The sequence below is a fragment of the Phalacrocorax aristotelis genome, chromosome 14, assembly GCF_949628215.1.
Source record: "Phalacrocorax aristotelis chromosome 14, bGulAri2.1, whole genome shotgun sequence".
Lineage (NCBI taxonomy): Eukaryota > Metazoa > Chordata > Aves > Suliformes > Phalacrocoracidae > Phalacrocorax > Phalacrocorax aristotelis.
The window spans coordinates 10551981-10576480 of NC_134289.1; the positions used below are offsets into that span (position 1 = coordinate 10551981).

The 24500-nt window shown below is 38.2% G+C and overlaps 1 protein-coding gene across 5 annotated transcripts in view; it reads left to right on the top strand.

Moving 5' to 3' along the window:
* Window positions 1-24500, top strand: part of BMPR1A (bone morphogenetic protein receptor type 1A) — an 85669-nt gene that overhangs the window by 49044 nt on the left and 12125 nt on the right. For 4 of the 5 annotated variants that reach the window (XM_075109748.1, XM_075109747.1, XM_075109746.1 and 1 more), the window contains 3 exons: window positions 10853-11060; window positions 21175-21337; window positions 23256-23358. In XM_075109748.1, the coding sequence (XP_074965849.1) occupies window positions 10994-11060; window positions 21175-21337; window positions 23256-23358 (333 nt within the window). In that variant the 5' untranslated portion in view covers window positions 10853-10993. The remainder of the gene's footprint in view (window positions 1-10852; window positions 11061-21174; window positions 21338-23255; window positions 23359-24500) is intronic. The other variant, XM_075109750.1, reaches the window with a different exon arrangement.

Below are 24500 nucleotides of genomic sequence, written 5' to 3' on the forward strand. Positions count from 1 at the left end.
GAAAAGCAAAGATTTGTATGAAAAAAAAAAAGGAAGGATTTTATTAGCTGAATGTGAAGTTTAATTTAATGTAAAAAAACCCAAAACCAAACAGCTACCTTACATGTTGTTATTTTGTTATTCTTATCTCTACTGTGCATCAGTTGTTGAAAAACTTTTCTAGTGTATTTGAAATAAACTTTTTTTGCAGTAAGTTGTGTAATTGCGTGAATATGAATGGGAGAGATACTACTAGGAAAACTACTGAACTCTGAATTTAAGTGTTTGAATCTCATTGAGCTTTCTAGTCATGCTTCTTGTGTGTATGTTTGGTTTTGAATATTGTGTGAAAAAAATTAACAGTATTGCTTTAGCTCTTCAGGGTAATAGGGGACTATAACTGTTGAAGTATAAACACCACCTTTGAACTATGTCTTTGTCTACTTATTGAAAGTTTGCTGTGTTTGGATTTAGAAATGGCTTTGAAGCTGTATTTGATGAAAGTACATTGTTTGAACTTACGAGGAGTAGTTTGTGTGCATGTGTATGCCATGTTGTTTCTGTAGTTATTTAACCAAGCAGATCTACAATGCACTTAGAGTTTGACTTTGGTTTGCATTAAAACGTATTTTCATCACAGCAAAACTTGCAAAACACTAACAGGGTAAGATAAGCTCAGGCACATACATTTAGAGCCCTGGAAATTTTTCGCAGATAAATAATACTTTCTTGCATACTTCACAATTAAAAATTGTGTCTTGGAGATAAAAGAAGAAACTGAATGCAGCATAGAACTCATTTTAGATTATTTGTACTGTGGAGGCACTTCTTAATATAGCCATCTAATTTATTATCTCCAGTATTTGTGAAATAGCTCTGCATGAGCATGTCATGCCTTATATGTAAGCATGCATCACTCTGATACTGAGAATAACGGTGTATTTTGCAGGTTCTGTGTAAGATAATGAATGTTGTATTTACTAGATATTTGCTTGCTGATGGATTTGGGATTTCATTCTCTTTTTTTTCCCCTTTTCTGCTTGGGCCTGTTGAATCTTTAATTTACTTGGGTGTACAAAGGTTCTCCTTGCAAGCTCTGGGAGTTACTAGTGAGACAGCTTGTGAGGTTACTACCCCCAGCTGTCCACCTTGCTCTTTTGCTGGAGGTCAGTGCCTCTGTGGCAGTATCAAGCAGGCACCAGCTCATCAGCCACAGCTGCTCAGAGCCTGGCAGATTAATTTAAACTGCCATTGATTCTGGCTTAGGCTATGCTAGACTTGCCACTGACAACACTTGCTTCTTCTCTTGCCCTTGCTGTGGAGGGGTAACCTCGTGTTCTGTGTCTGGAGCTTGTAACCTTGTAAAAATATCCCAACGTGAGTTTCTAGGGTGAGTGTTGAGGCTCACAGATGACAGAAGAGCTGTTAGCTGACTATTAATATAACTCAAAAAGAATTATAAGAGAGGTTGAAAGGGCGCCTTTCAGCAATTTAAAGTTAGAAGGTTGATATAACTAACACAAAGAACAAACTGAACCATTAAATGTAACTTGCAAAGTATGTATCTGAAATTGTATTTCTGTAGTAAGAACACTTTAAAGAATAGTTTCCCCTTGCCACATCCATGTTTGAGAGGAGTGTAAAGGAGCAGCTTCTACTACTTAGTTTATTTGGCCTATCCAGCTATGAAAAGGCCTCTTTGGAAGACTGATGGAAGCTGCCCCTTTGAGAACATCTGTGTGTTATTTACAGTGATCTGTGAGAACAGCTAGATTGAGAGTTTCTCCGATCAGCAGAGCCTGGTGCTTCTGTGGGCATGGCAAGCAGGTGAGGAGAACAGGGATTAAGGCTTACTTTGCCAAGCAGCATTTTATATTAGCAAATCGTGATAATGTTGAACTTGCCAGTCTTGTCTCTGCTGTTCTGAGCCAATACTGTTAAAGAAATCTTTCTCTTGCCCATTGCAATGAGGAGTGCTGAATTTGATGATTTAAAAATTATGTGGCTTATTTATGAAGTAACATTTGCAAGTGTGTCTTTATCTTGTTCACAAAATGACGTACGAATCCATTTGGACAGCAGTTATCTTCTGGGTAGCGGAACAAAAAAATAGGGCCATGTTGACAGTTTTAAGCGTTTTAAGGGCAAGCACTGTGCTTCTTGGGAAATGTTTTTCTGTTGGCCTTTTTTAATACCAGATCACATGTCACTTGCTTTACAGGGGACACTGGAGTGAGTGTCTTGGTCAGATACCAGAGGGAAAGGATTTGCAGTTCTATAAGCAGGCAGCAGCGATTCCCGTGTTTACGGCACTACTACTAGCAGTTTGCTGGGGGTTGTTTGTATTTTTGGCTGGAGGTTGTGTTGATAAATAATGCTTTCTGTCCTCAATAATTTGAAAATCTGCCTTCCAGGGGTAAAAAATAAAAAAACGGAAGAGGGATTTAAGGTCTTATTTCAGTTACTCTTTCCTAGAACTTATTTATTCTCTGCTCTGTTGGGAAAGTATATTCTTGAAATAACTAAAATCATACCTGCAATGTGAGTGTGAGGAGTGACGGCTCCGTGGATAGCATTATCAAGTTGACCCTTTTGACCTTGGTAATTACTAATCTACAGAATCGGGTATTTCTGAGCCTTGTCAGCCTTGCTTGTTTAGCATTTTATTTATTTTATTGTTTTTTACAAGCCTTGAATAGGAAAAGAGGATTTAAAGAGAAAATCTGAAAAAAAAAAAGAAACCCAACCCCGTGTTTATTCTTAAGGGGTAGAGGTCTTCTAGAGGGGAGCTGGCTTGCAGAGGGGGGAGACAGTATTCTTATGCTAATCCACGCTCTGGATAAGGAGCAAAGCAGCCGTGCAAACAATGGAAGTGGAGCCAGAAAGTCTGCTCTGCAGTCTAGCACGCCTTGAAAAGCATGTCAGGCAGGGCGCCTAGGGCTGCTCCGGGGAGGGGCCGGGCGGAGGGGAGAGCGCTCCTCCAGCTTGCTTGATGGGGCTGGCAGCTAGCCATAAGGCTTGGAAAAACCTTAGTACCTAGAAAACAAGAATTTAGGGTGGAAGCGAGGGGAAGCGGGAGAGGAGTAGCTGCAGTCTGTTTTTCCTGGTAAAAAAAAACCCAAACAAACCCCGAAAAACCCCATTGAATTGTCTCAGCTTTGCTGCTGCTATTTTCTTCTTTGTACCCAAACTGAAATTGAAGTGATGTGTTTTTTTAAATAGTAACCACTTTTTCTAAACAGTGTTCTGTGCTAGAGATTTAGATTTTAGCAACGTGCCCCTACTCAGAAATTAGCTTACACTACCCTCATGTGGGGAAAATGTTCAGATAGAAAGTGTGCTGGAAGCTGGAGCTGCAGGCTGGCCTAAGGATGGCGGCGGGGAGGGGGCGGTTTGCTTTTCTAGTCCTTGCTGCCTCTCTTGTAGGAGAAACCGATGTCAGTGACATCAGGGAAAAAGCATGGTTTTGTATAGCATGCTTTGTTATTGATTAAATTCAGTAACTGAAAAAAGATAGGCTGTTTTACTTAGGCACCATGAAATGAAAAATATGCTCTTTAACCGCCAAGCAAAAACCCAGTTTCTGGAGAACTCTTCATGAGTCCCAGAATTTGCATAATCACCTTTGCATTGGAGAGAAAAAGTAGTTGGGAATTTCTTTTTCTGGACTGGGGGAAGGTTATAGGTGTAACAGAAACAAGCTAAGACCATGGGTTCGAAGTATAATAAGCTTATCCTGTCAGGTTTTTGGTCTGGGGATTTTTTGACATAGAGGAATGAACAATTGTCCTTAAATTATGAAAAAATTACTGTACAGTTGTGAAAACATTCATTATTCTTGTTTATAGTGCTGAAAGGGATGTTGTACTTCAGAAGCCCTTCCTATGAAAGCATTTGTAGTTTTAAGGGTGCTGGCTCTGCTATTAGGGTCCATTATTCACTTTAAAAGAAGTGAGCAAATATATATTCAGGATTGAGGCCCAGTGTTTTCTCTTCCTCAGCCTAGGTATATTGTTTTTACAAAATAATTATAATTCAGAGCCAAAATATGGATAGGTCTTGTAGGCAGTATAGTATGACCATAATATTTTCAGTAGTGACGTGTGAAATCTGTAACCATTTTTATGACTTTTCCTGTTGGTGCTTATGCTTAGTGAAGGAAAGGCATTCTTGAAGTAATTTTTTTGCAAACAAAATTTCAAAGGTTTAAGTTACATTCCCAGTTTTGATTTGTTAGATTTAGAGATGGAATGTATTACATGTGGAGACTTCTCCTTGTTCACATTGACTGGTATGACAGTGAGGAACTAGCAAAAATGATAAATAGATAATAAAAACATTTAAGAATGATAGCTTCTGGGTAGAATAGCAGAAGTTGATGTCATTTATGGTAGAAGGAGCATGGGTGTCTGTTGCCAATTGTCTTAAGGGCAGAAGCTCTCAGCCAGCTCATCACCAAAGTGATGGAGTCGAAAGAGGGTAAATGGGTCAAGATGAATAAAAATTGTGTAGCAAAATCCTAGTTGAACATGCTCAAATAAGAGAATATGTCATGTTTGTAACACTCTAGGATATGTCTGAATACTTGATGGCACTGGGAAAAAAATTTTACTGAATTTCATTACTGTTAATTTAATGGCAGAAACTTTGTAGCAGTTAGTTAATTGGCATCCAGAGTAACAGTAACATGGACATTCAGGAGTCCAATGAGTGGCGTCCCCAATTACCTAATTGTACTGGGCATGGTAAAAAGCAGCTTGGCTTTAATTTCTTCATGGTTAACAACTTTGTTTATGAAGCGGACAGATATATCCTAATTTAGTAGTTTAGCTTCTAAATTCTGTTGTAATGTACGCACATACGGTATTTGCAAGCAGTGTGGAATCTTCCTTTCTGTTAGACTATACAGGGGTGGATTTGGGTGACTTTTCTTCCAGCTGCTCAAAAGTAAGAAGTCCTTTTCTAAGTCTCTGAACTCTCTTGGTGCAGAAGGCAGTTGGTAGTGGCTCATGTTTTTTGACTGAACAAAGCCAGCATTGCAGTACGTGCGTTATAAACACGTGGTTATAAATGCCTTCAAGTAGAACTCATATTTTTTCATTTCAGTCTTTTGAGAAGTGTATAATGCATTCACATACACACAAGTGTGTTTCATTTAACATTTCAGATTTTGTAGAAGTTCGCAGAGGGAGAAAAACCATCAAAATAATTTACACAATCTTTCGGCTTTTAAATTTATGCAGTTGCTAATAGTTTTAAATAATTCTAATACAATCCTCAATTTAATGGAATTATTTTTGTGAGCTTGCGAAGATTAGCGTCTAAACAAATAGGGCCTTATTTGAAGTAGATTTTGTTAATGACCATGCAGCCAACTAGCTTGCAATAGCCATCAGTCTTCTCCATCAACTGTGTGGTTTCTTCATAGATTTTGGTGGTGGATTTACCTGCATTTTTAACTTAATGTGTTTGACAGCACTTAAGCATAGCTAGTTCAGCCGTTTGTTTGACACTTTTCTACAATTTGTGTAGGCATGCCTTGCAATGAAACAGTAGAAACAGATTTTAAAAGTAGGTGTGTACATGCATTTGACAGAATTACACAGTACAGAATCTGAAACTTTTATTTTAACTTCCTTCTTGTTACAGAATTGGTTAAATTTGGCTTTGAATAAGCTACAGTTAACTATAGCTCTTTTTGTGTTGTGAATAACAAAATGGAGTTGTAAGGGCTCTCCTGGATCAGTCTGCTCCCTTCCTGTCACCTGCAGCTACACGAGATGGTGGCCTTTGTAAACTAAAGACTAATTAAGTTTTCGGACTCTACTTAATTGGAAAATCTGCCCTAGAACCTTCTAACCAGTGGTTAGGAATTGTCTTCTAATTTCTGATCTAAATACATTTTAATAACTAATCCATACCTAGTTGTTGTTGAACCAGTAATTTTCATCAGGTTGAATAGCTGTCTGTCTTTCCTTGTGTTTATTCCTGTGTTACATTTTTCAAAGAGTAATCATTTCCTTGCCAGCTTTCACTGTATTAATCTTTTTTCGTCTCTCTTTGTCTCAGTTCATAGGGCTTTCCTGTTCTCCAGATAGTATCCAGATAGTATGCCCAGTCCTTCTAGGCATATGTTGAATGATAGAGACAATCATATTGTCTGTGCTGTTCATGTTTTACTGTTTCCCCTGGGAAATTTCCCTAGGAAATCCTGGAGTTGTCTGTTTCTTTCTCCCAGCAACATCACATGGATATGTCTGATGTTCTGTAATGGGTTAGTGTTCTGGAGTTCTTGGACATAGCTGTCTCCTATACATGAACTCCTAGTCTATGCGAAGCAGAAATTCTTCAGAGTTCCCAATACACATAACTTTCCCAAATTCATGCTGTTGTATTTAATTCCATTTATGTTAGTTCAGTTCTTCATGTGATCTAAATATTCCTGCATAAAAACAATACTTAGCTGAATTGACGATTCCTGTTTCTCGGCAAGGTTTATCAAAGTCTTACTTTTTGTGCTCAGTTCATTAATGAAAAGGGTAACTATTCTTGAACCAAGGTCTTTGAATGTCATTTGAACTACACTAGTAATCTCTGTTCTTGAAACTACTTGTCCTCTGCCCTGTAGTGAATTCTTTACTGTTCTTACAATCCCTCTTTTCCTCATCCAAATTAATAATTTTCTTTGTGGCACTGTATCACTTTTTTTTAAGCTCTAGTAGCAAAGTTGTTGTTGCATACTGGCTTAGACTGACAGTCCAATTCCTCTGGCATTCTGTTCCACCCTGAAGTTGTGTTCAAAACTGTACCCACAACTGAGGTAATATGCTTACGGTTACCTCAGTCACTTCTTGCCCCCACTACACAGAGGAGAAACATTAAAAGTTCTCAAGTTTTGGTTTGGCAGATACATTTACTCGATATTGTATGCAGTGCTGCAGATGTTTTGAAACATCTTGTCTGTTGAAATGGATTTAACGTTCGAATTCTTGCAAAGTCTGAGATTGACGTTTCTTTTTCATGTGTTCCCCTTTCACAATACTGTCTTTGTTACGCTCAGCATTGAAATTTGGGCCATTGCAGCTCATTTGGTTTGGGGATCATGCTGTTAAAAATATTACAGAACCACATCTGAAGAACAGTTACCCCTGAACTCCCTGCTATCAGAATTGGTTTGGACCATATGACAAATCTTGCACACTTCAGCTTCGTATATTCGGAGTCATACTGAGTGTAGGGCTAGACTGCCGTGATAGTGCCGTGAATTCACAGCTGAGTCCCAGTTCAGAAAAAAAACCCCACACAGTTTTAATAACAAAAGCATCTTCTTCAATAAACTATTTTTAGGAAGGCCAATAAATTACATTGTAGGCATATTGGGTGTTACAACTGACTAATAAAATGGCAGAGTAGCATTCCAGGTGCTAATTGGTGCTTTAACACATTTGAAGTAGTCATTTAGTTGTCTCTACACTGTCAATATCAGGCAGGTTTTGGAGAAATTCCAGTTGTGGCTGGCTTTAGATAGTGTGCCTTAGTGGGGCTGCCAGTCTTCCTTTTTAATGGGAATCCAGAAACAGCTCAGAAAAGATGTCACTGCGGCCTTTTTGGTCTTGTCAAATGTATTTTTTGTTGTTGCGGTTTCTTTCCGTTTTAGTGAGAGAAATTTTCATACAAACGTCATAACTACATCATTTTTGGGGTGTGGCATTTGTTAGAAGCCCTAGAACTACTAGTGTGTTTTTTTGTAACTGCTTTGGTTTTTGTTTGGTGGTTTGTTTGGGTTTTTTTAAGCTGTTAAATGGCATAGCTCTATTGGAGTGCCAGGTGATTTTAAGAACGAAATGCTTTCAAGCCATTTCCACTTCTGTGAAGGAGCAATATAGGCTATTGTCTTAGTTTGTTTAGCTCAGAAACTTAGATGAGAAAAAGGAAAAACAGTTGAAAGGATGGGTTAAAAAAACGCCTGAAATCTCTTCTGATAGCTGTGGCAGGAAAGCTCTGCTGAATTTTACTGTGGTGACTGAAAAAAACCCACCTCAGCCCATCCACATCATGTTTTTGACACAGCTTTGTTGCTTCTGTAGCATGGGTTGTAGACTAGGACACTTTATTGTAAATCGCTGTGTTTTCATCAGCGGTTTAAGGTCACCTGCCCAACAGTGGAGTGTTACCATTAGTGCTGTGTAGGCAGAGCCTGCCCAAGGTTTGCAGCTGCTGAGGGCGAACTTGACACTGGTAGCAGCAACAGAAAGATAACTCAAGTAATAGTATTATGGCATCATCTCTTCATTTCAGGGAAGAGAAGGGACTTGCAGCCGTGCTGGGTTTTACCTTCCATTTTTGAGGTAATCTTTAAATTGCTGATAAGCATGCTCAAAGTAGAATGATTTTTAAATGGGGAATTACAACAGAACTTGTTCTCAGTGTCATTTTATTACATGTTTTTATAGATATCTTTTATATAGTCACATCTTAATACACATATATCTGTGAAAAGTGAACTATTACTGAAAGGAAGATTCAGGTATAAAATACTGGTTCTAAGTGGAGAGCGTTATATTCTCGAAAAGGCTTGGACAACGTTTTTGAGAACTACCTTAGATTGTCTCACTGAACAAAAATCACAAAAATGGAAGAGAATTGCATTGACATGTTCTTTTTCCAATTTCTTCCTGATTTTTTTGGTAACATAATGTGTAGTACAGTGGTAAATACACATTGCACCTTAATTCCTGTGCCAGTGTGTTCTCTTACCTTACTGAAATGGGGAGCGAGATCACCAATTTTTTTGAAAGTTTAAAGCATTCCTACTCTTGAAATGTGGAAGAGTGAGAATACGTAATCCTTCCTGAAACTTGCATAGAAAAGACAGACAGAAGTGATTTTTAAGTATACTTATACAGGCTATTGGTGGGGTTTTTTTTCCTTGATGGACTGCAAAAATAATACCATAAATAAATCCTTTGTTGTTTTACTACATAGAAAGCTGTTGGCAGTTTTGTCCTCCATGTGTTCTACTGAGGACTGAAGTTCATTACAGTTGAAACACGGAATAAAGTAGTAAATACTTACGGACTAATGTTGCTGGCCTGACGTTTTCATAGGTAGAAGGACGTTCCCTGTCAGCTGTCAGAATTGGTCCTGTTTCTTGCGATTAGGAAATGCTAAAGAGAGCGAATATTTTTGTTACCATATTGCTTTCACCTCTGCCTCGCCAGGAGGTTTATTTTGAAGTTACCAGGGCTTCGGACGTCCGCAAAGCGTGTGCTTGGGAGTCCAGCCTGCCGTAACCCAGCAGTAATCATGGCAAACACGGGGGCCGCCGTGGGGCTGGGCGAGCATTGCCGGCGGCCGGCCCGGAGCTCGCCCCAGCTCCCTCCAGCGCAGAGGCGCTTTGTCGCTTCATTAGGGAGAAGTCAGAGATGTGTGAAAAGTAGGCCGGGGGTCGGGGGCGGCCTGCCCCGGCCCCGCCAACATTGAAAGCGACAGACACCTCCCAGCTCGGCCACTAATTTGCCTCCATGTTAAATGCCTCCGAAGCCCTAATTAAAATGAAAAGTCCTTGGGTCTCACCGACAGACAGATTGAGTTATTGATGGTGGAAGCGGCCACCAACAGTAATTGCAGCCCATCCCTGAGCGAACAGCAGTTTTGGCATTCATTAGCAGCGCCAGGCTGACAGGGGTCAGGGGGGTCAAGCCCAAGGAAACAAGAGGCCGAGGAAAGGCAAAATCAGTCCTCTGTTCGTCTTTGTGCAACATCGCTTTTGTTGTGATTAACTATTTAGGTGTTCGAGCTGCTTTTTAGTCCTTTGAGGCCCAATTATGCTTCCCTTGTGAATCGCTGTAAAGGGTTCGTTAAGCAGAACGTGACCACAACTACTACAGTCTGAAAAAGTAACTTGGTATTCAATTTGGCTGTCTTAGCTATGTGCTTATCCACTGGATGAGTAGAATTATATTTTATTTTTGGAGCAAATGGCGTGTGTGTATAATACCATATTTTTTCAGGAGAGATTAATCTGCACAAATGTTGGAAATCCAGAAGGATATCAGGATTTTGACTTGGAGTTAACAGAGTTTAATAATAAATGTTCATTGATATTTGTGAACTGAGCTAACTTTCTTTTCTCCAGAAAACACTGTATAACGTAGTAGTCTACAGGAAGGAGGACTGGAATATAGTTGATGTAAGCGAGAAGTTAATTTTTCATTCAAATGCTAAAGTAAGATTGTGCTTTTTTTTTTTTTTAAAAAAAGACGTAGTCCTAGTCTAGAAGACAAAAATAACATTGTCAGTAAATTAGGTAACCAAACAAACTATTTTAATACAAGTTTAGCTTTCATCCAGCAGAGAGGCTGGGTTTTTATTGCAATAAAGCTTCTCTGCAAGCGTTTTTCAACAAGTGGCTCAACGCAGTGTTGCTTTTTTCCCTACAATATGGGAAGTCACTGTTGGGTTTCATTTTTAAGAAAAATAATAAGTATAAATTTTAATTTCTGTAAAGAAAATAGTTTTCAAACAGATTTACTTTTATGTGTTAATCTGTTGAATATTATCTGATAGCTGTATGTGAGTCTGAAATATATGGCTGTGACTAGTGAGTTAACATACCTAATATTTTTGACAGGAATGTAAAAACATTCCTGTGGGTTGTTACAAAAAATGTATGCTTCAGAAGAACCCTGCTCTTCAGTTGGATAGTAAATATGGGTAATATTTTCAGTTATTATTCTTAATAAACATGCGTTTTTAATTATTTTTTGCAGCCACATGGTTATGATCGGTGTGATGAGATATCTTGAGGGGTTTTTTCCTGTTTCAGAAATGCAGGGAGTTTCTTAACACTTGGTTTTACTTTATCTTTCAGGAAACAAAGTTGGAAAAGTTACAAAATCATCTTTGCAGTCAAGCACCGAACCTTGTATTAGGCTTCGCCAAACAGACTAAGCTTCACATTTGCCAAGCAGAAGGGACAGTTGTCTTGCACAGGAAGGATTAAAAGTGAACAATGACTCGACTGAGCGTTTATGAGCGATTGCTTGGAGCCTACATGCTTATCATTCTCCATGTTCAAGGTAAATATGTACTAGTTGAAATAAGTTTATATTTTTTATCTGTAACTGAGATGTGTGTGTATTCCAGTGGTTGGGATAGAGTTGTTTGTTGGTTTTGCAGGCAGGTAGCTTATCTGCCTGACATGCCCTATAGACACTTCCCTAAAAAGGACATTATAGTGGTCATGTGTTGCTGTAGTATAGATTATAGATTACGTCTGTTTTAGCAAACGCTTGAGTGGAGACAATACCAGAAATGCATAGTACCCTGTGGAGTAAGCTATATGAGCAGCGGAACTGAAGGTTTGACTTTCTGAATTTGTTTCCTCTGTGTGTGTGTCTTTGACCCCTTTAAACTTGACCCACTGAAGAAACTGCAGTGTGCAGTTCCCCATGCCTTCTGATGCTCCCAACAGCCAAGAGACAGTGTGGTGTAACTAATCTAAACTAACTTGTTACGCCTACTCAATGGGCCGAGGTGAGGCTATGTGATGTTCAAAATAGCCTGGTTTTCAGTTTGTGAAAATACTTGTTTGTACGTCTGTTGTCTTTCCAGCCACCAGTTATCAAAAACTTCTGGAAATCCAGTTATCATTAGGACTTTAAATCCTCTGTCAAATTGGGTTGAATTAAAGAGAAAAGTATTGGAAACTAACCAATGTCACTGTCTCATGGTCAATCAGGAATTGAAGCTTAAGTATAAAGATTGTAACTAGTTTGTGGGAAAATCAATTTTGTTATCATTTCCTTACTCCTTATTAGCAACCGTACCTGGCAGATCTGGTTCTGGAATTGCTTGTAGTTCAGAGAGGTGTCAGAATAGCAGAATGGTATCTGAGGTGTCAGTGGTATCACATTCACATGTTTGGGACATGAACAGTAGTGCTCTGCATGTTCAATCAGGCATGTACATCTATAGTTGGTCTCTGCGTAGGGTTTCTTGTTCTCCCAGCTGTGCGCCTCTCGTGTTTGAGTGGAGTACACAGAGCTTTCCAGGTGTTTCAAGTGAAATAGTCAAGACTAATTTGGCACTGCCATTTTAATACTTAATACAAACCCTTTTATACTCATCTTTTCATACTTCCATCAATTACTGCTCAGTGCTTGATTTCGTTTTGAGATATTCTTTGAGCTATTTACTTTCAAGAATAACAATTCAATGAACCCATTAAAATGGGGAGAGGAGGAAGCCTGGTAAGTACCCAAATGACAGTCTTTATGTTCTGGTTCTGGTGTGTACCTGCAATATTATGTTAAAGGATTTAGCAGAGCTGTCTCTATCAGGGCTATGCTTGATACAGAGCTTGACAACTGATTTTTAAGAGCAGACCTGCATCAAATGTGTAATGGGCCTGCCCCTTCCAAGCCACTTGATCCTGCCTCTTCCCATGTGCTGGTATTTGTCCTCTTGTGACCAAGTGCCAAGGTGTATTTGGGAACTGCTGCAGCTTCTAACCTGGGTGGGGGGAAGCACTTAGAGCACAAGACTGTACCCTTAAATGTAACCCAAACCTTTTACTCCTTATTAAGCAGTAATATATAAATGGCACTGAAAATATTTACCTGGAATTGACCAGGGATGAGCTGCCAACTACACTAAGAATGAAACAAGTCGTGCCTCAATGCAAGGAAGATCATCATCAAGCTCTTTCAAGTTCAATCCCACACACACATTTGCAGCTAAGCTTTTATGGCACAGAAGTCCTCTCCCTGGATCTGTGCAGAATTTCAGTTTGTTAAAGATATTTAAAACTGCCATTCTTCCTTTCGAGTTTCCTGTGGGGTTCAGTCCAGAAGACTACCACGAGCACTCTGAATGCTTCTGTATCGCTGAGTACAGCCTACAGAATTGTAAACACTTTTCTTCCCGAACTGGAGAAGTGTTCCTATATACTTGCCAAGTTATTTGAGTGCTTTCATCTTTTTAGCCTACAGGGGCTCAGAATAGTGTCTCCTAACTTCTAGGTATGTGCTTTAAGCACTGATGTTTGGCTTAATTCACTCTGTGTGTGTGCGTAGGCGTGCACACATGTATTTCAGGAGTGGGGAAGAGCATGGGTCCTGGTTTGAAGCTTTGCCATTGCAGAAAAAATTTCCAGGTTCAAAGCAACAAAATGACCATAAATCCAAGATTCTTCCATCTTTGTTACATTAGTTGGGAGAGGGAAATCTTCAAGACCAGTCCCCCTTCCTGTTGTGGGCATACAGTTTTTAACTGGGAAGAAATATCTCAATCTATTTAGACAGAAATACACTAGTTTGGGTATAGTTAAAGTTTATAGTAAGATTTATAAATATTTACAGGTAGCTCTAAGGTGATTGGTAACGGGCACAAATCACAATAAGGAAATTTTGGTGAGAAATTAGGGAAAAAATTTTAACTGTATGTGTGGTTAAGCATTAGAACAGGATGCCTGGAAAGGTTGTGCAATATCCATTCTTAGAAACAGTCAAAACTTGACCAGAATGGCTTTGAACAACCTGCTCTTAGAAGTTGGTCCTGCTTTGACCAGGTGACTTGTAGAGGTCTCCTCCACTCTAAAATACTCTCAGACATAGCGATTTGCAGTGGAGCTTGTTCTGCTAGTATTCAAGCAGTTTTACTGCTTCTTGCAGATGATACCAGCTTCTTCCCCTGAAGAGGTTGGGAGTGATATACTTTGTTCTTTTTACTGAAATCATGGTTACCCCTTTACACCAGTCAGTACTCAGCATTTTACTCAAAGGCAATAGCAACTGAAAGAACAATATTTTTTTTTCCTCTAGGTACAAATAGAAATAATAATACAAAGCTACAGGTCTTATAGTGATTTAAAATCAAATTACTTTCAACTCCTTCCATGATCACATTTATTAATAAAGTTTCAATAAGTTTAAAGACCCTGTAAACTTTTTTTTCAGCTTCTAAAGAAGAAATTGCCTTGTCTTAGGAATATTTCTGACTTTCAAATCAATATTGAGCGAGTTCTGAAAGCCATGGGAAAGTTGAGCTTGCTCAAATGTTGTTGGTTCTTTGATGCAAGTTGCCTAAGGGCTTGTCTTCAAACGTATGAAATATGCTTGGTTTCTAAGGGTGGTGAGTAGAAAAAGAGTCAAGTCTCTCTGCTTGACCCTAGATTGATGGAGGAGTTGTATTTGGGGGGCTGGGGAGGGAAGAATAAAGTTGGTAGTCATCAGGTATTTGAAATTTTTATAGGAAAAATGAAATTTAAAGTGAAAACTCTAAAAAGTGGAAATTAAAAGTGAAAAGAATAGTTTCAACAAGGAAAATAGATGGAGGATGTTACCAAAATGCATCATAATGGAAGCAATGGAGAGGGAAAAGACCCATGAGGAATTGAAGTGAATTTCTGTGACTTACAGAAAGAGGAGGGAGAAGCAGAGAAGGCAGAAGCACCCAGCATGTGTGCTTTCAAGTGACTAGCAGCCAGCTTAATGGTTTGCTCCCTCACTTGTCTGGGAGGCGTCTTCAAAATGGTAGGAATGTCGGGGCTTACCAAGACGTGAGAGAATGATAATAGCAAGCATGTCTGCATACATGCATGTATATATACACACCAGACTCCTTAGTAGGTAACTTTAAAAAGCAAGTGGCTGCATGTGTTGATTAACGTGAAGATATTCTTACAACAGCAGTAGAAAACAGGTAGTTCCATGCAATTATTGGTGAACAGCGGCTATTTCTTAGGTCAGTACTACGGAGCAGGGGGACACTGTGGTTACCCATTGGATTGTATCTTCTTTATAGCTTATGGGACTTTTTCACTTATGTTGAGAAACGATCAAAAATAAACCTGGGTAGCAGATGGCTAGATTTAATAGCAACCTTTTCAAGAAAAACATTTTTGTATTTCCTTTCTGGCTGTGGAAGGCCTTCGCAATATCTTTAGACCTGTGACTTGGTTTGCATTGTCATCCACCTAGTTTTGCTCATCTAAGGCAAGAGTTTATCAGTGCAGTTGAGGACTGTGGTAAATCTGCTTTTGCCTTCCCACTACTGCAGGTTTTTAGTTCAGGTAACCAGTTTTACTTCCGAGTAGAGTTCGTTCTTTGTTTTTATAATGCGCTGATGAGCATAATTAATCAATATATGTAATGGAGTCGTTAAGGAACTTAATGTGTACTTAAACGTGTTCTCCGAAATGTTGTACTTCTCTACTGTCAGTTTACTATGTGATGCAATGTTAGATATGTTGTTCATCGTGCCGTTGTGTTCTTCAAAGACACCGCAGAAGACCAGTATTTTAATATTTGTAAATTAGTTGACTAAAAGTTTAATAGCATTCAATATGTATGAAGAGGTTCATTAAAAGTTAGATTTTAAGATAATTGGTGTTAATATTCAATATTAAAACAGACTTAAAGCATTGTCCGTTAGAGAACAGAAAAAAAATCTGAGATTTGATTTCACTGTCATGCTTACTTTTATTCAAAGGTTTGATACAGGAAAGGATATTACTTCTTTTTTACTCTTGTGCACTTTCTGATTTTCAGGTGAATTAGTTCCTGAATTTGAATATACAAACTAGTTTGAAATAAAGAAAATTTTCTAAAACCTGCAGAAGGAACTCTAGAGTTGTCAGAAGCTGATCTATTGCTGAGGACAGTGCAGTTCTGTTTACCAGTGATTTCCCCAGTGGCTGTATCTGTTGTTAAAACATTGGCAGCAAACACGTATTGGTATCTATTTGTCTGATTAAAGTTATTTTAATGGATTATTAGAAAGTTATATATTTCTTCATTATAATTTCAAATTTAGTTTTAAGTAACTTTATTCTTTAAAAGGTCATGTCATTTAAATTAGAATGCAGAGTACTTTAAGTAGAATACACATATAAAGATAAGAAAATAAAATTTTCTTGTGTCTGGCTTTTGTATTGAATACGTATGAAGAGAGAGTAGTCTTCTTCAGAAGTGACTTCTTTGGGGAACGGAAGTGGGAGCAGAGGCTGGAGGTCGCTGGTTGGGAAGCTAGGGGGGCTGGGACTGACTGTGTTGAGTCCTGCTGTAGCTCCTGGGAGAGCTGGAGGGTGGTAGAAAGAGATTTTAAACAAGTAGTCTGGGAACATGCTGTGATTTTTAGGAACCAGTTCTGCTAGATGGAGCTACCTCTAACATGCCTGGTGTTCAGAGATCACAGGCTTGATAAATAAAAATGAGAATTATGATTAAAATGCCAGACACAGCTCATAGAAGCATATATTTTCTTTGCACTCATAAAACTGTTTTCTCTTATTTTTTTTAATTATTTTGTATTTTAAGAAAAAGCACTAATATATTACTCAAGCTGCATCCTTTGTACCAAGTTTTAATTCGCATAGCAGTACATGTTAAATCATTTCGAAAACTTGTGATAGGCAGAAAGGTGACACGCCCTTGTTGAAGTAGATGATTCTGCAGTATGTGCATCCTAAAGCAAGAAAAAGTAGTTTAAAACTACCACATAAAAATTTCAAGGTATGCCTTTTTCATCAGGAAGGCCTATCTAACATAAGGAGCTTTGGTACAACTGTCATCTTCTATGAAAAGAGCCCAGCACGGGCAAGCCCTGAGCATCAGCTGGCCCCGGCAAACAGCTTTAGCATCAGTGGGAAGGCAGGTGAACATGGTCTTCTGACAAAGATTCGTTTTATTAAAGTATTGGATTTATTGGGTTTTAGAGGCTTGGATCAGGATAGCTACAAAGAAATGCTGAGAGTACTGTAGTTCTGCTAGGATAAATCCCTTTTAAGGATAATTTACTCTGGAATGAAAATGTTTTTATGTGGAACATCTATATTAATTATACTAGTATGAATTCAGAAAGCTATTGAACAACTTGAATGCTGTAGGCGACTAGTTCTAGCGTTGCAACTTTATTTGTAGAGGTAGAGGGGATACAGTTAAGTAAGAAACTACAGGCATGATTTGGCTTTTCTATTTGTCGTCTTTCACTTACTGTTCTGTCTTTGCATTTCTTAATAGAGCTGGGTTTTTTATTGGGTTGTATAGATCTCTTCTTGGATCAGAAGACTTAATGAAATTATATATGTGTCCTGGCACTGAGTTGCAGCCAAGTTAGCTGAGTTCTGAGTGGTTAATAACACTTCACTGTCACGCACAGTACCTTTTAAAGATTATCCATATTAATATTAGTGTTTGAAGCCATGCTTTCAAGTAGACTAAAATTTCTAACAGTGCGATTTTTAATATACTGTTTTTCTTTAAAATAGATTTTATAGTCTAAGTTTCTATGATTGGAAGAAGTAGTTCTTAGAATAATTTATATTTTCAGTTAAGGGCTGGATATGATACGTTGGCAGGAGTTGTTCTTTTTTTATTAAAAAAAGTTTAATTTTAAACAAAGCCAGTTTAATGCCTTCTTATCTGTAGCAGTTGTTCACACTTCTAGAAACTGCAAATGAATGCAGTATGTATGAGATAGTGTTGTGATGGGGCAGAGCAAATGACGAACTGGGAACTTGAAGTCCCATCAGCTTATTTCTCTTTATTGTCTTACCCTGCGGTTACGTGAGGAGAGGAGAACATTCCAGTTCACAATCACTCTGATATTTCATTGAATGTTTGAAGCTTTTGAAATGTAGTAAAAAATACATTATAGAGCAGTTACTATGTTTAAAGGTGTATGATACTATCCTTCTCAAGGATGGACAAACGAGCTGAAACTGGTCCAGGATCTCGAACAAGTCCTCCAGTGTGTGACAGATTATTTGCGACTAATGTGTGTTATTTTGCCCAACCAGCCCTGTGCAGGTTACAGATAGAGGATAGGAAATAGTGGCGAAAGGAGCTTTGCTGTGCCTGAAATCCCTGGGTACTGTATTTCAGTGCAAACAACTTCTTTCTCTTTTGAAGCTGTGTGTATAAATGCATAGCGTTCACACCTTTGAAGGTTATGTAAGATTTGTGTATGTGTGTGTCTTAGCTGCACTGCAGAGCTGACAACTGCATGTGTCACGGAGAAGAGCCATTAATTACATCATCAAGTAGTGTAGTGTCACAAGATCCCTAAAACATAATCCTCCCTTCCCCTGTCCTGATCTCAGATGGAAGATAAAGCATGAAGATAAAGTGTGGCTGTTGGAGAGGTGGAGCTCTGAGGGTGGGGGATAATGAGAGCACTAGTGCAAGAAGGTCAGGTGGTTCCTGAAGCCAGATGTTATTTAGGCATGGCCTTCATTGACTCTTCTTCATTTACCCAGTATCTGTTAACCAAGAAAAACAGCCATGAAACATCCTGTGACCCACTGGGATCTCGGATGTACCCTCTGAACATCTGAGGTGGATAGAAGCCAAGTCATTTTCCACGTTTGAATTGCTTCCCTATACCTAGTATCTTTAAGATAGACACTAATCTTTCTTGAAATGCTGAGGATGGATTGTAGTACTTCAGTAAAAAATACAGTTAGGGATACTATCTAGACAGGGCTGTTAAAAACTTTCTTCTGAAGTGAACCCAGTCTCAATATTTTCCTTTTTCTTCCTTCCCAGGATATTCAGTTAAACTCCTGTTTAATAAGTGTTCTTTTTACAATCTGAGGAAGTAAAATGCAAGAGTGGTTTGGTGTTGGTTGGTGTGTGGTGGTTTTTTTTTTTTTTAATTTTATTTTTATTCCCAGCCTTGTGCAATTCAGATACTACCCGTAAATTGAAATCAGGCTACTATGGAGTATTGTCTCTCTTACACACTACAAAGCTAATGAAATTGTAGTCTGTTTTTGCTTTGAGTAAAAATCTTTTCCTATATAAACTGTACAAAAGACAAAGATGCTGGTTCTCTGAAAATAGTTAGCTATTTTTTATTTTATTTGGTATGTGTTCCTCATGAATCTTGTTATACAATCCACCATAATAAATAAAGAGGGAACATGTATTTTGTCTCAAATTTAGTATAAAAGGTTTGTATATCTGTAGTCGTGCTTCAGTGTTAGTTTGCAAAGAATAATACTGCTTTAAAAGATCCCAGACCGCCTTGCTTTAAGGGTTCCTTGATTTCTCTTCTAAAGAATTGAAAAAATGCTGCGTTCAGTGCTCAGGGTAGGAAGATGGATGAGTGACTGTGAGACATAGGTCATAAAGTATTCAGACTTTTAACGTGGAATGTCCCTGAAGATAAAGGGGGTTTTATAACATCAATTAGGAAAGATACCTTAGTAGTTCAACAAAATTAGAAGGAAAGACAATATTTGTAAATATGCAGTGGCTTTTCCTTTAAATATTAAGTAGAATTACCTGTTCTCTGAGCCGGTAAGGATCTCTTAAATGTGAATACAGAATGTTGTGTAACATCTGTGGCATGGTATTAAAATGAGCTTTCAGTTTTTGCTGGGAAGAAAACTGTAGAAAGGCGGGACAGATGGAGGAGCTGCTATTTCATACGCACAAAATTCCTTCTGGTTAAATCAGAAATACCTATTGCACAGGTAAACTGTGTCATTCTGGCACTGGACCTTTTTGTTAACAGTATGTACGTATCAGGAATGATTAACTCGGGTATTACTGCAGTACTGTTTGAAAACTACATTTCAAATAAAACCTGGCTAAGTGATCTGAGGGTTTAGGTAAGTGGTGCTGTACTTTCTTGGGATATACTCTTAATTGTACCTGAAAAAGGCACAGTGCCCTTACTTTCAGGGAAATGGCTGAATGGGGACAATGCACTGGGTGTGCTGTATTATTTAGATAAGGAAATCTGCAAGTCTGCTTTTTTCCAGAACAATAAGATCAAATTTCACAAATAGTTAATCACACATTTGGCTGAACGATATAGTGGATGTTACAATAGAGTGATACAGAGGGTGGGGCCTGCACAGAGTTTTAATTAAGTTTTTCTGCACATCTTTCAAGCAAGGTATAACATGAGAGTAATGTTCTCATTACTCTACAGCTAGGGTTTGGTGGGTTTGACAGGAAGCCACAAGAATCTGTTAAAAGACACTGAGTTTCCTGGTCAATTTTTTTTTTTCTTATTCTTAGATGAATGGAAGTTTTTATTGTGACTAAAATCTTCTTGAGAGGTACTGAGATACCTCCACTATTTTAATTATAACTGAATTTATAAAGGCGTCTATAGGTCCTAGCTGCCTGTTCTCTTATCTTGCACACTAGGCCTCCCACAGAGACTTGCTGTAAGTTGTGTCAGTGCAGGTGCTAGGCTCTTCACAACTCTTCCAGCTTTATTTGGTTCACGCTTTGAGGATTTAGAGCCAAGGATGCTGTTAGATAATGGACAAAAAGAGATTTTTTGCTGGTAAAATTATGCATGATAAAGCCGGGGGAGATGGATGATGATGATCTCATCTCATATAGTGGTCACCAAGCTTATTCCACATGAGGCAGATAATGTTCCTAAATTTTTTTCTGGGTATTCTTCGCTCAGAAGAAAAATTCCATCTGTTTTCTTCTTAATGCCTACATTTGCAAAAGCACTTTAATAATATGAACTAGAACAAATTATGTTCAACTCTCCTCCTGTTGAGGAATTGAGGGCTGCTTGGAACGTAATTTAGTCCTATTTTTATTCTCTGAAAGCTTGTTTATGTGGATGTTCATGTCATTTACTAAAATTTAATTTGCAAACAAGATTTTACTTTAGCTCTGTTTTGAAGTACTAATGCATGCAGAGATCAAAAAACCCAAGAGATTTTGTAGTTATTACTGCTCTTCTGTGAGACTGTGAATCCATAAAAAATTACTTCTGTTCAGAAAATTAGAAAATTGCATATTAAGTACGTTCAGTCATGCACAAACTATACTGTTGTGGTTATCAAGTGGTCAGCATTTTGGTTTTCTAAACACGAGTGAGAAAGCTGTTCTTCAGAAAATTCTTACCAGTTACATTTGCTACTTTTCTGCCCCACCTCCGAAAGGGAAAATATCCCCTTTCTGTGTATATTGGTTATGGTTGGAAGATCTGCTATTAACATATAAAATGTTTGAGGTAGGTATTTCTAGAATAAAAATCTTAACTCAAATTTTTGCCGTAATCTTGGGGGAGGAGGTTCTCATGTCTTGTATTATTCCATTATTTAATATAATTATTCTATTGTCGTGTTTTGCCTGTAAAGCTCTAACAGTTATCAGAGAGATGCAAAAATATTTTCTGTGGGTTTTTGGTTGTTTTTTAAATGTCCAGGTCAAAATCTAAACAGCATGCTTCATGGCACAGGAATGAAGACAAATCCTGACCAAAAGAAACAAGCAAATGGAGTAACACTTGCTCCAGAGGACACCTTACCTTTTCTTAAGTGCTACTGCTCAGGACATTGTCCAGATGATGCTATTAATAACACATGCATGTAAGTATTACGTAGAGGATAGAAGAGGCTCTTTGAAGAGACTCATTTTTCTCGTGAGAGAGCAAACTATCTCTAGAGTGCTGGCTGAGGTTCTGTCAGGTAATTTGACGGTAATTAATTAGAAATCCACTGGTTCTGTAGAGAGCTAAGCACTAAAACCCACAGTCATCTGTATATAAACAAAACTGCTTCTACTGTACCTTAGAACCATTTGCAACCAGTCATTTTGCCCCCAGCAACGGCTTTGAAGGACTGAGGTTTTAAGTAACCTGTAGCATTTTATAACTGGGTGGGTATCAAATGACCCAAATCTAAACCTTCTGATGTGAATACTTGCTTGCTTAGTCTGATACTTTTTCACCTGGTAGTCGAAAGGTAATGTTAGCAACATAGCCTTTTAGTGAGACTTCCTCTTGTTACATGTTCATTAGTTGTAGAGTGTGAGGGAAAGGCAGGGCAAAAAAAGAAAAACCTCTGAATTTATAGGGACAGGAGGGTAGTTGTATCTTTTGATAGGCATAAGAATTCTAACAGACTCGTGCACTGATTATGTGCTTGCTCAAGATGGTTTTTTTCAGGTCATGAAATGTCCATGGTTTTCCTTTTTTGTCTTCATTTACTGTTCCTGTTTAAGGCCCTTCTGTCTTCTTCCTTAAGAATTAATATAAAGACACAAAGATACATAATAGAAAATGTATTATTTGCTACTGTAACTTGAGTCTTTAACACATACTATTAAGCCCCTCTAAAGCTGTCACTTGGCAGATAAAGCAGCTTTTTTTGAACCCAGGGACATGGAATAAACACAACTATCTTTTTTTAAATGTAAACACAGGCAGTACTTTACAAACATAGTTTTGCACCTATAATATGTTTGGTTATGATCCAGTATGTTGTCTTTCATTTCCTTTGGCACTTATTTCTTGCCTTGTATTGCCCTCTAGTGTATGCAGTCAGTATAGGTCTTATTAAATTTTTGCCTCTGAACTAACAGCTGTATAGATCATTATTCTGATAACAAAGCTGTTAGAGAGTTAATAACACTTCTGCAGTGTTCATGTGCAGGGTACTTTCTGGCATTATGCTTCCCAAATCTGCATTTCTTCACATGAATTTAAATAAAAAAATTTTTGGCAAACAAAAATATTTCTGGATTTGTTTTCCTTAGTGTCTGTGGTGAGGAAACAAATGAATTTTGATCTACTTCATAAAATAGTAATTTTACATGTATTGAAAGCACAGACCTACCATTGCAAATTTGTTTGGGGTTCCTTACAGATATTGCTGACATTTTCATGTAGGTTAGAAATCAAAGCATATGTATATATAAAGAGATAACGGGGAGTTGAAGTGCCATTTTTGTGAAAGAATGTAATCTATTTGTTACTGTCAACTTCAGAAAGTTGGGTTTGGGGATTTATTTGTTTTGTCCTAAAGGCTGAATATTTGAGAGGGCTTATGTGGGAATAGTGTAGCTGAGCTTTTGACCTTGAGCTAGGCACCTTTCACATACTGGGACTTCTCTCGGAGTTTATCATTGCACTTTCAAGAACAGACACTTGAATTTTTTTTTTAATGCTATAAAATTGCAGTCAGTAAGTCTTCCTAGTGAGATCGCTGCTCGTCCACCCCCTCAGTTGTTTCTGAACAACTGCGTGTTTGAGGTTGGATACAAGCAATCTTGCAATGGGGTGAGGAAGAAGACGACAGACTATTTGGAAAAAAACATCCCTACAGTGTTCTGTTTGAAAATATTGTAGGGGGTCTTTTGTTCTCAAACTGTGTGGTAACCGCTGTGTTAAAGAAGACTTTTTCTAGATCTTGCCATTCTGGTGTTCTTAATGGGTTTGTGGTCAACTAATGCCACATATTAAAAAATAAACATGCTGGTAAAGCACAACTGATACGTTTGTTCCAGAACTAATGGGCATTGCTTTGCTATCATTGAGGAAGATGAACATGGAGAACCCACGCTTGCTTCTGGCTGCATGAAGTATGAAGGTTCAGACTTCCAGTGCAAGGTAAAAAAAAAAAAGAGTATCTTTAAAATTGAAGATCTCCATAGAGGCTATGTAGGGAGACTGCATAAGCAGTTTAAACCTCTGTAGATTACAACTGCAGTCGTAAGACTTTTGCATGTTGCCATGTGCCACTGAGGAGAATGGGACTGAACAATCGTGAGCGAGTAGTGACAGAAAGGGCGTTTGATGGTGTTTGAGCAAAGATTAGAATAGAAGTCTAGCTTGTTGGAGTTCTCTGCAAGTATCTGTAAGCCACTGACAAATTGAGCAGAGGACATCAACCTTTTACTTCTGTCAGCTGTTTCCTCAGTTGAAGAGACAACTTTATAGTCAAAGTAATTTATCTGAGTAGTTCATGTTTTAATGCAGGATTTCTTGTTTGATTTAATTTGGAATTTCTTGTTTCCTTCCGTTCATTTGACAGAAGAGTATAATCACAGGGAGTTGTCTTCACAGATTACATAAGAGCTCCCTTAAAGTTTCATGAACATGTACACGCAATTTGTCAAATGTGTATGTTTTCCTGTCCGACATGTAACTTTTATTTTCCTTTCTAGAAGAGTTATGTATCATTAATTGTGTGAATAGAACTCGCTTTTGATTTAAAGATGTATAATTAAGCAGGCTGCAGCCTTCAGAACTTCATCTACCTGCAGCCTGTAGAACTACAAAAGTAGGAACTGAAAACACAGTTAATAAAGCAAGGATTTGTTTAGAAGATGGAGATGTAGCGCTAGCTGGGCAAATGAATATTGCCTTGGAAGACTGGATTTGCTTTTGCTTTTTCTTTTGTCATGTTGCTTACATTAAATAAAGCTTTCAGAGGTAATTGCCAGCTGGGTTACTTTCTCTCTCAATACACCCCCCCACACCCCCCAACCCCCCAACACTATCACTGTTTTGGATGCACAATTTTAAATCTCTAGGACTTGAGTTTCTATATAACTTAGCTGTCAGTAGCACTGCTTTTTGGAAGCACTGTAGACTTCGGTTATAGCTCTGAATGTTTAGGGTGATTGCAAATCAGACCTGAGGTGTCATGATCACCTCTTGAAATTGTTCTTGAGTCTAATTTGTATTAGTGTCTTACCGTTAGATTAATTTTCATGCTCCTTCAACTTCTATATGGTGTTCTGAAAATG